The following is a 16,354-nucleotide window of genomic DNA, read 5'->3' on the forward strand; positions in this document are numbered from 1 at the left end:
AAAGAGCTTGAGCCTGATTTTCAGATTTATTATTATTTCTTCTATTGTAAATTAATTAAGAATATTTAAATAAATTATTAAATAATTAATTTAATTTTTATTTAATTAATATTAAAAAAATTAAATGTCAATTTAAATCAATCAAATTTCAAAGCAAAAATTTTAGCATTTTTTAAAGAGAAAAAGACAAAATTTAGGATCATACATTTTTTATAAGCTCGAAAAAAATGTTAAAATCACTGAGTGACACAAATTTTCATTTGATGTTCCCCGAAATTGGCTACCTTTCAAATTCAGGTGAGCATTCAATCGTGTCGAGTCCGAAAAACACACCACAAAACATTTCCTGCACCTCTAGAAAAACATTTTGCTGGCCCGAAACCATGCATGGATCAAATCATGTTCAAAAAGCCGGGAAAAAATGTTCACCGGTCAATTTTCCAAACATACGATCACACACAAACGCGAGCAATTTACCTACTCAACAAAATGATGTACTACTGATTCACTTTTTTTTTGCAACTGTTTTGTTGTTTAAATATATAAATGTCTGCATTTGATAAATAAAATTGCTTGATACTTGTTTGTGTGGTAATGTTTGAGGCTAAAATCGTTTTCATCACACACAATTTTAACACAAAACACGAGAATATGTTAGGAAATCACAAGTAGACACACACACACGGTCATCACACCCAATCCGAGCAAAAGTGCTACGAACATTGAAAATTCATGTTGGTGCAAAACCATCAGCCAAAACTGTTTCTGTTCTAGATAAATATATTTTATATATTTTTTTTATTCAAAATGTTTTGTTGTTGCTATTGTTTTTGCCGTTTGCGAGTGAGGCGGAGATACTACGATAAAAAAAAATAAAATAATAATATAAAATGACACAAATATTTATATTTTAATTTTAATTGAATAGTTTTGCTCTTGTTTGTTCATTCATTGAACAAAACAATCCAACAGACACACATAAAAGACATTATTTTTAGAGGTGATATATCAAATACGCACACGCACAGGAACAAACACACAGGATAGTTTTTAATGAATAATAAACATGAAAATAAAACATTTATAAATATATGAAGGATAGTCTCTGATTTGATTTTGATGTGTGTGTGTTTTTGTATTTAAAAGTGACAGGCAGAGCCATTTTTTGGGGGGAAAAGAGGCGGAAAATTTAAATTTTTAACGTTTTTGTCGTTGATGACATTATCGGTGCGGTAAAAGAATGACAGGAATGAAAGGTGTTGTTTATCCAAGGAATTAAGGAAAATTCATGTTCGTGTTATTTTTCAGCTTGATGTGAAAATGGACTATTCAACTTTTGGTCATTACAGAATTATTAATTTTAAAATTATTTAAAACTGTCAAAAATGAAATAAAATGAATAAAAACCATACAAAATTCAAAAAAAAATTAAATAAATAATTTTTCAGATTAATTTAGATTTTTTTTAAATAAAAAAATACTAATTTTTGAAATCAAAGTAATAGTTTTGTTAGAAAAAATATTTTTTTAAAATTATTTTTTAACGATTTTCAATATTTTTAATGTTAAAAAATTATTTTTCTAACAAAACTATTCCTTTGATTTCAAAAAATAGGAAATATTTTTTTATTTTAGAAAATCTAAAATAGTCTGTATAATTATTTATTTAATTCAGAATTCAAATTTTAAATTAACGAAAAGAGACAAATAATTTTTAAATAATAATTAAATAAAATAAAACTATCGAAAATCATTGAAAATTTTAAGAAAATAATGAAAATAAAAATTTATGAATTTTTCTTACAATTAGTTTATTTAATTAAGAAAGGCAATTCCAAAAATTGTTTAAAATATCATATTTTTTTTAATTTTTTTTTTCGAAAATTACTTAATAAAAATTATAATGGCCATTTTAACATATTTAAGATTCAAAACTGGTGAAAATTGTCACAATAAAATTTAAAAATATTTTTAAAGCATTAATTTTTAAATTTGATTGTGTGAAAAAATTTGACGCAAAAAATTAAAAAAAAAATTTATTATCAATTTAAAAAAATAATTATATCAATTAAAATTATTATCAATAAATATTAATGAATTTTAATTTTTAATTTAAATAATTTTTAAAAATAAATTAATTGACAAAAAAATTATTGAATTTTTTTTACATTGTAAGCCATTTTGGTAAGGTATATTTTAATGAAACTCTGGAACCCAAAATGGATCTGCCCTGTTTATTGATAATACTTGAACTCATCACTACTAAAATCAAATAACAACATTCACCACACACACACACAGGCACACGTACATACAATTTAATCAAAATGTTTTTAATTAATTTTGCAAAATTTGATTGCTTTTATTGGTGTTTCCTCTCCAGTTGTCCACCGCCAACATACATACATTTAATATATTTATATAAGCACCGAAGCTGAAGCTACAAAAAAAATGACATGAGTATATAGTAAAATATTAGTTCAGGCTCTGAATTTTATATATTTTATATTTAATCAAACACACTGTGTTCAAGTATCGCTAGATAACAATAAAGTGAGATTATCCAATCCGCACACGAAAAACACGGACGACGAAACACACGAGGGTCATTTAATTTTTTGCTTTTATCCTTTTTGATCAACGTTTGTGTGTGTGTTGTTTGAGAGAAGGCTTTTATTCAAACTATTCAAACAACTGCCGCTGACATAATAAATTTATTTTGAAGAATTTTTGAGGTTGCTTTTATTTAAATTTAATTAAATTTATCGAATAAAAAATATCCAATAAATTGAACGAGGCATGCATGTCGTGCGTTTTTTTTCAATCAAAAGCACCTTTTATCCACACAAAATGTTTTATATATGCGTATAAAAATAAAATATCCTATAAATTTTAATTGTGCCTAATATTTGCATATACGCCTTATCGGATATGCGCGCGATATTAGAGGACCAGCTGTTGCCGTTTTACTTTACTTACCGCACAACAGCGTCTTTAGAGGGAGTCTTTTTTTGGCAATCACCTTTTTTTACTGTATTGAACAAAAATTATTGGTTCTTCTGTGACCCATTCCCCTTTTTTTGCGCGTTAAACAATTTTTGGCAAAAATACTTATCCATCAATAACGGACAAAAAATATTAAAAATCACGAAATTTCTTTTGTTGCCGATGATGCTATTATCTTGTAACCACATGACGACTCAAAGGTATGTACCACGACTACAAGAAAAATATAAAATAATAAAAAAATGTAAAAAGGTAATCTTATATTTTTGGTAATGATGACAGTTTGTTCGTTTTGTCTTGGCATAAATATTATTTTTATTATTGTTCAAACTCAATTGAAGAATCGAATTTTCTGGCCAGATGATGCCAAGATAATATTTTTTTCTTATCGTTTTTATTGATACCGCGCCACCGCTCGCACACTCGCCACACACAGCAGCAGTAGCAACAAAGTATTGGAAAAAGGGAAGGAAAACGGCTGCTGTTGTACTAAATGCCGAACAATATTAAAATTCATGTATTTTTTATTTAAATTATTGGATTTTAGTGGAAGTTGTTCAATTTATATGAATTGAAATTAAATCTCGGTGCTGTAACGGCTTGCAAATTTTTTTCTTTCTTTTTTTTACCGCATTTTGAAGAAAAAAATGTGATATTACTCTGGAATTAAATTTGTCTCAAATATTTATAGGTCACGTGGTTTGAAATTTTCTCAAGTCAAATGATTTAAAATGTTTTTTGGTCACGTGGTTTGAAAACATCTCGAATCACGTGGTTTGAAAATTTCTCAAGTCAAGTGATTTGAAATGTTTTTAGGTCACGTGGTTTGAAAATTTCTCAAGTCACGTGGTTTGAAAAAATTTTCAGGTCACGTGGTTTGAAAATTTCTCAAGTCACGTGATTTGAAATATTTTAGGTCACGTGGTTTGAAAATTTCTCAAGTCACGTGATTTGAAATATTTTTAGGTCACGTGGTTTGAAAATTTCTTAAGTCACGTGATTTGAAAAAATTTCAGGTCACGTGGTTTGAAAATTTCTTAAGTCAAGACATTTGAAATATTTTTAGGTCACGTGGTTTAAAAATATCTCGAATCACTTGTTTAGAAATATTATCAAGTCACGTGGTTTGAAAAAAATGCAGGTCACGTGGTTTAAAAATTGCTCAAGTCAAATGATTTAAAGATGTTTTTAGGTCACGTGGTTTAAAATTTTTTTTTCATACAAGTTCTTAATTTAGAAAATAATAATACGTTAAAAACCACGTGGTCAAAACGATTACATAATTAACAAAATCCAAATGCGATATCATTCGCGATTCTTCTCCGAACGCCAAATTTAATATATTTTTTTCTTATAGCAAAAAATCCACTGAAGAACGAGAAAAAGCATTCCAGACCCAAAAGTACGACCATTAAATGCTTTGGAAAATATGTCATCCCACAATAAATACACAAAAACAAAGCTGTCCATGCCACACAACTAATGACAAGAGGTAGCTTTTTTTTCTTGAGGCGAAAACATGAAATAATTCCCTTTACGTTGTCGGTCTCTGTGTGGAAAACTGCATGAATGTTTTTAATAGGTTCTGTTACGAACATTAAATGCATTACACACCGCGCCATAGCTACGTACATTTTTGTAAAAGGGGTACCCAGAAGCGACACACGAAGAAGATATGAATGTTGGCGACATTTTAATATTTCCTATTTCAAATTGTTTTTATCATCGCATCATGTGTTTTCCCGTACAAACACACACACACACGCGCGTATGTGATAAGAAAAACTCTCGCAACGCGATTCCTCTCCCGCAATAAATTTTCGCTCTCTTGTTTTGAAAGCGAGAATCTCTGTTGATGTAACACATGTTCAGATAAAAAATTTTCCTTTGGTGATTTATGTACTGCTTCGTTGTACGAAAGATGCAGGCCGATTTAGGCAGCAACTGTACGAGGACGGTCGACATGGCAAATCATGCTTGAGTTTTTCCATAAATTTTCTGCATGGCCCATATATTGGTGACATACAACAACAACAGCAGCAGCAGCAACTTATGGGCAAACGAAGAATTTCCTACATTTATTATACTTTGGGAAACATGTGCAGCTGTCGCATAATAAACCCACGTAGTTTTTCCTCGACACTTTTTCTCTCTACTCTGCTTAAGAGAATTATATTAAATTGAAAATTGTACAAAAAAAAAAAATCTTTTGTAAAAGAAAATTTTCCTCAAGATTTGAGACAATTAGTCATTTTAAGAAAAAATTGTCATAAATTGCGAGGTATAAAACTAAAAATTTTCCATCACATGTTTTTAATAGTTTTTCATCATAAAATATGAGAAACACATGTCAACTGCTGTTGCTCCAATCATAATAATAAATAAATAAAATAGGCAAAAAAGAGCCAAAATTTCCGTAGGTCTCCGTCTCGCAGTTCTTTATAATAATAATATTAAATATTATACGAAAAGAATATTTTTGTTTGTTATTTATATGCGCAAAATGTGTTAGTTATTATTTTTAATTCAGAAGTGTACTCGGAAGAAAGGAATAAGACAGGCAAAAAAAAAGGAAAGAAAAAACACATGCCACTCGCATGTTGTACAGACACATTATATATATAAAATATTTTTTTTTATTAATCGCAGCTGTTTCCAAAAAATTTCTTCACATAAATATACATTCTTTTATTCGTTTTCTTCGGCTTTGCTCTCTTTTTTTTTGTTTCGAGACGTTGCGAGGCAGTGAAGTACATTACTTTGGCACAACGTGCGTTTTGTTGCGTATTTGAAGTTCCTCTAAAATGACAACATTAAAATAATGTGTGCGTATTTTGTTTGCATGGAGCATGTGGCATGAATGAGACTATTAAAGATGTTTAATGCGAGGACGATATTGTGTTTTGTTTTTCGGTTTTTTTGAAAAATCTTATGAATTTTGACAAATGGAGTGTGAAAAATCAATAATTATGGGCAATTTATCAACATTTTCTAAGAAAATATTTTTGATAATTATTATTTTTAAAATATTTAAAAATATTAATAATTATTAAAAATTATTTTAAAATATTTTATAATATTTTTAAAAATAATTTATGATTTTTTTTAAATTTTAATTTGTAAAATTAATTGTAAAAAATAAAAAAAATCGACAAAAAAAATAAACAAAAATTAATTCGTAAAATAAATTAAAAAAAAAAATTAAAAATGAATTTTAATTAATCAATAAAATTAATTTTTTTAAATTGAATTTTAATTAATTAAAATTCATTTTCCGAGGAGAAGTGCGAGAAATTTATTTTCATGATTTTAAATTTTTTTTATTAATTTTTTAAATTTATTTTTGTTTATTTTAATAAGAGAGAAATAAACAAAAATAAATAGTAAAAAATAATAAAAAAAAAAAATAAAAAAATTGTCTTAAATTAAAAATATTTTGTTGGAAAATTGACTTATTATTATTAAAAAATTATTTTGGTTCCGGGAAAAATATTTTTTTTTAATTTCTGATAATTCATAGGTGAAAAAAATATTTTATGAGTCATTTGTTTTTACCAAATTTTGATTTATTTTTAAACCACAAACAATAAAAGTTACAAAAAAAAATCATAAGAGGTCCTTAAAACCACCAACTGACGTGTTTGATGACATGACATCTCATTCAAACACTTATAATAGCTTTACAAGGGATTAAATTACTCTATTAGTCCTTCACCTTCGCTCTTCGTTCTCAAGTGAAAGCATTTTTTATCGCATTTCTTTTGGTTTTTTTTTCATTTATTTATTAAACGAAACATCCTTTTCCCATTTCTTTTTATCTCTTTATCATTCAATAACACTTCTTCCTTCCAGTTGTTGTTCCTCTCGCTTCTCGTACAAAACAACAATATATTTGCACATTGTCTGACTGACAACGACGACGTCAACGAACAAGAAGAAGAGGAAGAATAACAAGACGAAGAAAAAGCACACATACACACGAGTGTACAGCGAACGCAGACACATTATTATTAGATAAAGACCGTGATGAGTATAGCAGGTGGTTTTCCCCTTTGTTATGCACATACTGCCGTAGCGCACATTGCGCACATCATTCATAGAGAAAACAATAAAGGGCAATTAACCGTCAGCTGTCTCTATTATAATTCTCTATCCTGCGTGGCGTTGTACGGCGTTCCTTCTGGTAGGTAGAATCATGACAGATGCATCATATTAAAAATATTACGGAGCAATGTGTTGTTCTTATTACCAGAATAATGTTGAGTAAAGTGAGGCATTTTAATACGCACTCTGTACTCTTTTTTTCGTGTTATTTTTTTTTTAGGGGAATCGATAATATAATAATTTCTTGGGTAAATAGTTTTGACGCACATTGCATCTGATACCCGAAAAAAAAAATAAAAATTAGTTTAAGTAACCAGACTCGAATGGCATATGCACTTTTTATTATTAATGTATGATTAAACACATTTCCTCACACAACCAAAAATACACATTGCGATATGCGGTTGTGACTCTACAACGTGCAGATAGAGGCCAAAAAATGAACACATCACTGTAAGAAAACAGAAGGCCACCTTTCGACCAAAAGACATTAGGTTGTGGGGGAATGTTCGATTGTCGTGTGCTCATCTGCCGGTGCGATGGCCTTCTGTTGATTTGTTAATTAAATGTTTTAGATATCCACTATTCGGTCATATGTTGGACACGAACGATGACGAACACGCTAGAAGTCCTTTATCCGGTACAATTAACGTCGTTTCATTAGACAAACTCTCATTATATAATTTTTTTGTTTAATTTTTTTTTTTATTTTCGTGAAGATGCCATAACATAACACGACATGAATGAACATTGAACAATAAGTGCTCTACTTCCGTACTTCCGTTTTTTTTTAATGAAATAAATTTATTTTTTTCCTCTGACACACATAAGATAGTCAGTCTCTTCGTCGTCGTCGTCGTACAGAGAAAATACTTAATACAATTTGCATGTTTTTGACATTCCTTACTCCATTATTTTGTTCAGAAAATGTGTGTGTGTATGGACCATTCATGTGATGCAGCAGAACGCTATGCCATACACACGATAATGTGTCAGGAACAACATCCGTAATAATAATAGAACGAAAAACACATTTCATTTAATAAATAATAAATATATACGGAAGAGAGATTGGTAAAAAATAAAGAAAAGATGATTGTCCTGCGCTTGACACGTTTCATAAAATTCTGTCGAAAGCTCTCGATCGAGTATTTATGTGTGTGTCCGCAGTTTTTTTTTATTATTACAATTATGTTTATGGGAAATATTTTTTTTAAAGAATTTATTTTTTAGGTGTCAAGTCCACAATTTAGTTGATGAAGAGAAGTAGTAGTAGCGTAGGAATTAAAAGAACATGAAATCTTAATTTTTTTTTGCTATGTTGAGAGTGAAGAAAATTTTCTGAGTTATTCATTTTAATGAAATTTTCTTAGATTTTATAACTGCATGTGATTCGTGAGGAAATTGAATTCTCTTGTTTTTCTTTCTTTCTTTCGATATGCCAGTTTCAAGTGATATTGTCAGTGCAAAGGAAAAAATACTCGTTTTTTTCGGTTTTCTCATGTTGTTGGAATGGCATGTCATATTAGGTAGGAATAGTGAGCAATAATTATGCGAAAGTTTGTTTTCCTATCTTAAAAATATTTAAATTTAAATATGAAGGAGGATACGAGGAAAATAAGAAAACCTCAAAAACTTTAACAAAAATTACATAATTAGGATATTATCTTGTTTTTTTTTTTGTAAAAAAACAGATATTTATTTCTTTTAAAATTACAAAGTTCAGTCAGTCTTTTTTTTCATAAGTTTCGTTCAGAGGGCTTATACAATATGAGGAGAAAACATTTTTTTTTAACTTAAAACTAAGCAACAACTAAAACGATACTAAAACTAGTCAATAAGGAAGAAAAAGTAAAGACAACGCGCAATTTGAGTTGTGGTCAAGTCATTTCATTCAAAATCACATTAAATGGGTGTCGTTGATCAATGTTTGCTGTTTGAGTCATCGACTTGATCATAAAGTTTGGATGATCTTTCATTCGATTGAAAAATTTCAATGTGATTCTTTTTGCAAAATTGTGAATTGTTTCCATATTTGTCATCTCTTGAATAACATCGTTCGTCACTTGAATGTATGTAAAAGGATCAGGGCGAACTCCAAATATCTTTCTAAGGCATTTATTTTGGAACTTTTGAAATATCGTCTCAGCTATCAAAATTATCGATGAATGTTGTTTGTCTTTAAACGATGTCGAGGTCCTCTGTCATGTTCTTTTATTGCAATTTTACCAGGCTCAGTAGGTTGTGGTGTCTTGGTTTAATTTTATTTATACTTAGCATTTGCTGATCATGAACTTTTTAGAATATGATTTTTTGTAATAGTAGGTTTCTCGGCGTGGATCCTTTGAAGAACAAAAATAAATTTTATTGGTCAATTAAGCTTCTTCTTCTTTAAAAGTCGGTCTCGAGCTTAGTCCTTCGAATGATTTGTACAAACCTATATAATAAAAATATGATTAAAATATAAACTTGTTAAAAATCAAAATTTATACTTCCCTTATTCCTGCCTATTTCTTTGCTTCATGCCAAAATCTCATCAAGTACATTTAACGTGGAAAATAATTACGTTGTTAGAAATCCTTTTTGAGAGAAAACTCTTTTCCCCTTTTCCGTGAAAGCGGCGTTGATATGCACTACATTTGTGTACGCATGCACATGTAACATGCATGGAGTTGGCACTTCAAAGGATGTTAAGAGGATGACATGTAAGTGATTGACTTGTAGGAAATGATGCTTATCGTTGTAAAATGTATTGCTTTCACGAACTCATGTCACCACTTTTCACAACAACAACAACAACAACATCAGCAGCAGCATCAACAAAGAATTTAATAATAATAATTCATTTCCTAACACTGCAATGTAGATGTGTATGTACGACAATAACGCTGTCGGGAGGAAAAATAATTACCTAAAACGTCGTTGATACAGCTTATGTGTTGTTGTTGTGTTTGTTGTCAATGTCAGGTGATTGCCTTTCAATACGTTTCTTTCTTTGTTGATTCAGCAGTTCAGCGTTTCAGCAGAAAAAAATTGGATGGGGAATCCGAGACTACCTAATTAGTGAGAAGATGACAATGTTTGTTTGACCGCAACATAAATCTTGCATTCCATTCATAAACAACAATTAAAGAGCTGTTTTCCATCACCATTTCATGTTGTTTTTCCCGAACTCTTTTCCATAGACACAAAGCGCTGTAAGACCATTCATCCTTAAAAATGTCTGCAAAAGATTTAGGTGAAAAGCAGAAAATATTTTACTTGTGTGCATTATACACCTAGTTTCCGAAGCACACATACGACGTACCCAGAGGAAGTCCTTAACAATTTCTAAATATCTTCGTACACAGATTGCAAAATAATTTTCCCATACTTTATCCTCGACGATAATACTTCTTGTTGAGGGCTTCATCTGTGTATGGCATTTCAACTAACAAGCACTTCTTACTTTCCATGAGTGTGTGTGTGCTGGATTAAATATTAAATAAATGAAATAACGTTACACAAGAACAGATGCTGTACATATGCCGCTTTTGGTCCTATTGTTTGTTTTCTGCTGCGCTATACGCGTTCGCATTGTTGTTGTTGCTGTAATATTGACGAGATGTTAAGCAAGTTAATACCATCTGAATGTGACAGTTTCGTGGTATTGTATACGCCGCACGACGACGCAATAGACGAGGAACAAAGGAGCAATTGAAAACCTAACAATTCATTTGTTTGATGTATGAATTACTTTAGCGTCCACTGTACGAGTCCTGTGCGCCACACTATACTTTGAACAAGTGCGTGCAGAACCGGCAAAGAAATATTTTTGTTTTTTTTTTTGAATGAAAATATTTCTACACAGGGTCGTAGATACACAAAAATCGCTCTCTTGGTAGAAAATTTCTCTCTCCCGATGGAATTCTCTCCCTCTCACACATTTCGAACGAAAGCATAAGATACCGGGTTCAACATTTTTGTTCAGTCTACGTTTGGTTAGTTAGGTTATTGGTCGGATATTGCGACTCTGCGCTTTGTTTATTATATTTCAAACGCACGACAAGAATTTTTAGAATTGAATGATGATGATTAGTCTGTTTGCAAGTGTTGAAGCGAATAGACGTATCTTGATAAAAGATCATTCAATTTAAGTGAATAAAAAAAATATTTCAAAATCAACAAATTAGCCACAAAAAATTTGTTGACAAGTGTTGTAAAACATTATAAACAAATAACGCAAAAAAAAGTGACCACATTCCGAGTGTTTGTAAAATCTTTCACTTTCATCTTGACGCAGAATTAAAAAAAATTAAACAAAATTTTAAAAATAAATCATCACACGACGACGACAGGTTGACTATCGCAAGAGACACCAAAAAATAATAAATAAAAACTCTTAAGTGTTTGATGAGAAAATAAATGTTTGCCTGCACCTGTTTACATGCCACTTTTGTGACAGAAAATATTAAATACAAAAAAACGGCAGATAAAAAATATTATTAAACATTAAAAATTAAACGTGAACTTTGTGTGTCTGTCTGTACAAAAAATATCAAAATTACTTACATGAGAAAAATTTTAATCGGTGGCAGTCTTAACCATATATCACACAAAAAATATTTCCTTGAGAAACGATTCACCTGACGTGACACATTTAGCTAAATATATTAATTAATTATTAAAACGGACGAGAATGAATTAATTTACATCGGAGGATAAATTAAATAATAATAAGAACAGAAGTTTTTGAAAAATATAATTAATTTGTTCGAATAAAAAAATAAAATTGAAGACGTTTATCAACGTAATAAAATATCAATAGACACAATGGTGAGTAAATTTTTTTTATACGTTTTTTTCTATTTAATAAAATAAATAAATTTTAAAAATTATTTGAAGAAAATTAAAAACAAATTTTTCAAATAAAAAAAAATTAATTAATTAAAAATTCAATAAAATAAATATTTAAAATATATTTTTTAAAATATTTGAAGGAAATATAAAACGAATTTTTTTGTGGAATCGAATGAAACAAAAAAATATAAAGTTCAAAAAATTAAAATTAAATGCAAAAATTAAATAAAATTTAAAATTAAATAAAATATTTAGAAACAAAATTAAATAAAATTAAAAAAATATATTTAAAAAAATATTATAAAAATATAAAATTCGTTGGAAAATAAATGCCAAGTAAATAAAACAAAATTTTTAATTGTTAAAATAATTATTAATTAAAAATAAAAACTAATTAATATTATTAAAAAAAAATCTAAGAAAATATTATAGATTTTTTCATCAATTTTATTAAAAAAAAAAATTTTACATAATGAGGACATTTCAAATAATTGTTCAGTAAATCTACCAAAGGCGTGAGAATTCTTGTCATACTTAACTAAACATCAAGCACCCATAAAACTAATTTTATTTAATCAAATTAAAACAAAAAAAAACTAAAATATGATGGTAATAGGTCAGGTACACGAATCCCGTATATTTCTAATTTTCCATGTGTACTCAATAAGTAAAAGAATTCACGATTAACACACAGTCGCTCCGTCATCATGATCATCATCATCATCGCCGCGTAAAAACAAAGCAGACATTGTAGAGACAGACAAATCAACAATTATTTTTGTATTAAACACGAATTCTTGTAACATATTTCTCTGTGCGCGTCTGTTTGTTGCTTTATATTGTCTATTCACTAAAATATAATGTTGTACTCACAAAAATGATCCGGGTTAATTTCCCCTATAATTTGCGCTATTATCAAATCATTTTCGATTTACAAATGTACACATTCACTTATAGCAACACATCTCTATTCCATTTTATATATTTCTTCTTGTTTTTCTTCCTCCGCTCTGTGTGTGTGTGTCAGTTAGTGGTTGAGTTGTTGTATCAGCAGCCTGCAGATTTCTTGTTGTTACATCATCATCATCATCAGCGCGGCACTAGCAGCAGCAGCAGCATCGTGATCCATTTTATTCCTCGTTGTGTTGTGCGAGATTACTGGATTTTGATAATTCTTCACATATTTTAGCGTTTTGTCGTCGTCAGAGTTGTGAAATGTGCCACCATCACTGCTGTTCTGCCAAAGATAAATTTTGTGAACTACACATGTAATATGCACACATTGCAAGTAATGATAAGACGTATTTGGATATATATTTCGTATTGACATGACAATGATGATGGTATTCTCTCGTTTACACGAGCTGCCAACTACTCGACTCTCGTACCGTCATCATGTGTCATCGCGTCGTATTGAGTTTGATTTATAAATTGATGGAATTGACGCGGGTTTTTTACTCCAATCCAATTCAAATCTCAATTTGAAAGTTGTTTAAAACAAAATCTTTTATTTTTCGGAATTTTATGGGGGTTACCATTTATTTTATACGTGATGATGACTTTGTAAGTTTTCGAGATAGGAAAAAAAGCTGTTGGTGCCGCGTCTTTTTTTTTTTTTTTTTTGTTCACAAGTAAAATAGATATTAATTAAAGAGTGATCTTTATATGGGCGGATTTGTGTTGGATTTGAAGTCAGGGGTGGATTCACATAGAAATTTTTTTAGATTTTTTTTAAAGTCAAATGAAAGAAATTTTTGAACAATTAAAAGAAATTAGGTAAAATTTACAAATTTTTAATAGTATGAAATTTTGAAATATATTTGAAAATTTTAAATACTAGAAAGTCAAAAATCTATATTTTACAAATATGTACAGATGCGCACAGATGTGACTTACATATGTTATCACATTCACATCTGTAAAATTTGAAGGCTCATATTTTCCATTTTTAGAAGATTTATCAAAAAACTAATTTCACATTTTAAAACTCAGACAAAGATGCATCGATATATGAAGTCACATCTTAAATTTGGCTTTAAAAATATACGAAATTTAAGCCTCACATCTTCACAGATATGCAAAAACAGCTATTCTGTGAAGATGTGAAGTTCTTATTTCGTTTTTAGAAGCTAAATTTAAGATGTGACTACACATATCGACGCATCTCGGTCTGAACTTTCCAAATTTTTATCCAATTTTTTTTAATCAAACCTCTAAAATGGGAAATGTGAGCCTTCAAAGTTCACAGATGTAAAACTGATAACATATGTGAGTCACATTTGTGCACATAAGTGAAATACAGATTTTTGACTTTTCATGAAAAATTTTTCAAAATTTGTGAAAATACAGATTTTTGACTTTCTGGAACTTAAAATTTTCAAATATTTTTCAAAATTTCATACTTTTAAAAATTTGTTAATTTTATATCACAAATTTTAAACTTTAAAAGTAGGAAATGAATGATTTTAATTAAAAAAAAAAACAAATATTTTTAATAACATCCATATTTATGTAACAAAAAAAAAATATTTTTACAGCAAAAAAAAATTATATAATTATTTAATTTAATTTTTAAATATTTTTATTTTAGTTTTTAAAAATAATTTACTTTTTTTTAAATCACATTATTATTAATTTATTAAATTAATATAAATTTAATTAATTTAAATTTGTTAAATAAATAAATATAAATTATTTAAAAATGTAAAATATGAAAAATTTTTATATTTTAATGATATATTAGTTTTTCTAAATTAAAACTTGGAAAAAATTTAAAGAATGACAAAATATTTTTTTAAATTAAATTTTAATTGTTTAAAAATTGATAAAAAAAAAATAAAATTTTAGAAAAACTTACTCATGGATTCAATAAAACTCCAAATATCTAGCACACAACTGACCATCTTTGCTCCGAACGACACCACGGGCACGAAAAAAAAAACAGAAAAACAAACAATTTATATTCTATTTTCTGCAGGAACAGTGATAAGACACAGACTAACACAGAGCATTATTATAGCGCAATGCAATGTCATCATCATCACTGTATCAACACCTCCTATATTCATGCGACGACGACGACGACGGAGAAAACAGTAGTAGTAATAATAATCGTAAAAACACATGACAGCCGGCGTTCTTGTGAAATTAATTACATTTTTCTCCGAGATGAGTGTTTGTGTGTGTGTGTTTATTTGCGATTTCTCACACATATTCGCATGCTAAAGCTTTGCATATGAATGAACAACGCAGAGAGAAGATACTGATAATAAGCGGACCAGATAAACCTGAAAATTAGATGATAATCGTCATCTCATCATCTCGCTTTTAATAGTATTATTATTAATGAAACGCGTACGCCGCCACCTCAGATACGGAATTTATTTATGCAGAAACACTCGTGCGAACGTGTGCGTCTTTCCGAGCAAATATCACTTTGACACGAAATTTATATCTCGAAAATTCAGCTGTTTGTGCGCGCACACACGTGTAAAGACAAACAGAGAGAAAATTTTCGGAAAATGTATAAAATTTAAATGTAACATATCCTCGCCTAATCCTCGCAGCAACTACTGAGGCGTTATCGCAGGATTTCTCTCGACGTCCATGTCTATTTCACGACACCACGAAAGTAGAGAGAATTTTTTTTTTGACAAAAGTTTTTTTTATTGTAACACGTGGGTCTTTTCCCTTCACATCATCACGACGACATTCTTATCGCTCGAGAACACTTTACGACGGAGCAAAAAAAAATTTCCGTGTTATAATAATTTAATAATAAACCCTTTTAAATTATGTTACGAGAGATTTTGCTTACCCTTCGTGTGTCCGTGTGGCAAAAAAAAGAGGGGTGCGAACGTATTAGAATCGCGTTTTGTTATCAATTATCTGCAGTGGTACAAATATTTGCATTTCCCTTTAAAATAATAATAATTTTTTTTTTATTTTTGAGAAAATGTGATAAATCACGAGATGGGATTAAAAAAATTAATTATGATAAAAGTTTCAATAAGAAAAATTTTTGTAACATTGTTGCTCAATATTTGGTTCGTAGGAGCAACATATGGACGCAATATGTTCCCCATTAGTGCGGGAGAACATTTGCGATCGCTCTCAGATTTAATTAGAGTAAAAGTCAAAAAAATTATTATTTTTTTATTATCTATAAACAATTATTATTATAATTTTCTGCTTGTTATTTGCATCAAAATGTACTCGTACTCGCTGTTTGTGTGTAATTTAATACAAACAATATGTTCGTTTGTTAAGTGAGCATGTGTTATATCATCATTAGCGTTCTTCTAGCAGAGCTGAGTGTACATATGCAACAACGTTCACTCACGAAAAAAAAAGTCTATGAATGAAATAATTTTTTGTTATTTTTTTTTTCGGGGAAACAGATTGT

General features: G+C 29.1%; 1 protein-coding gene across 1 annotated transcript in view; it reads left to right on the forward strand.

Moving 5' to 3' along the window:
• The first annotated feature begins 11,773 nt into the window (after window positions 1-11,773).
• LOC134837367 (protein CBFA2T3) overlaps window positions 11,774-16,354 on the forward strand; it is a 46,297-nt gene continuing 41,716 nt past the window's right edge. Inside the window, exon 1 of the mRNA XM_063852737.1 lies at window positions 11,774-11,925. Coding sequence (XP_063708807.1) covers window positions 11,923-11,925 — 3 coding nt within the window. The 5' untranslated portion in view covers window positions 11,774-11,922. The remainder of the gene's footprint in view (window positions 11,926-16,354) is intronic.

The sequence above is a fragment of the Culicoides brevitarsis genome, chromosome 1 (genome assembly GCF_036172545.1).
Source record: "Culicoides brevitarsis isolate CSIRO-B50_1 chromosome 1, AGI_CSIRO_Cbre_v1, whole genome shotgun sequence".
In the NCBI taxonomy this organism is placed as follows: domain Eukaryota; kingdom Metazoa; phylum Arthropoda; class Insecta; order Diptera; family Ceratopogonidae; genus Culicoides; species Culicoides brevitarsis.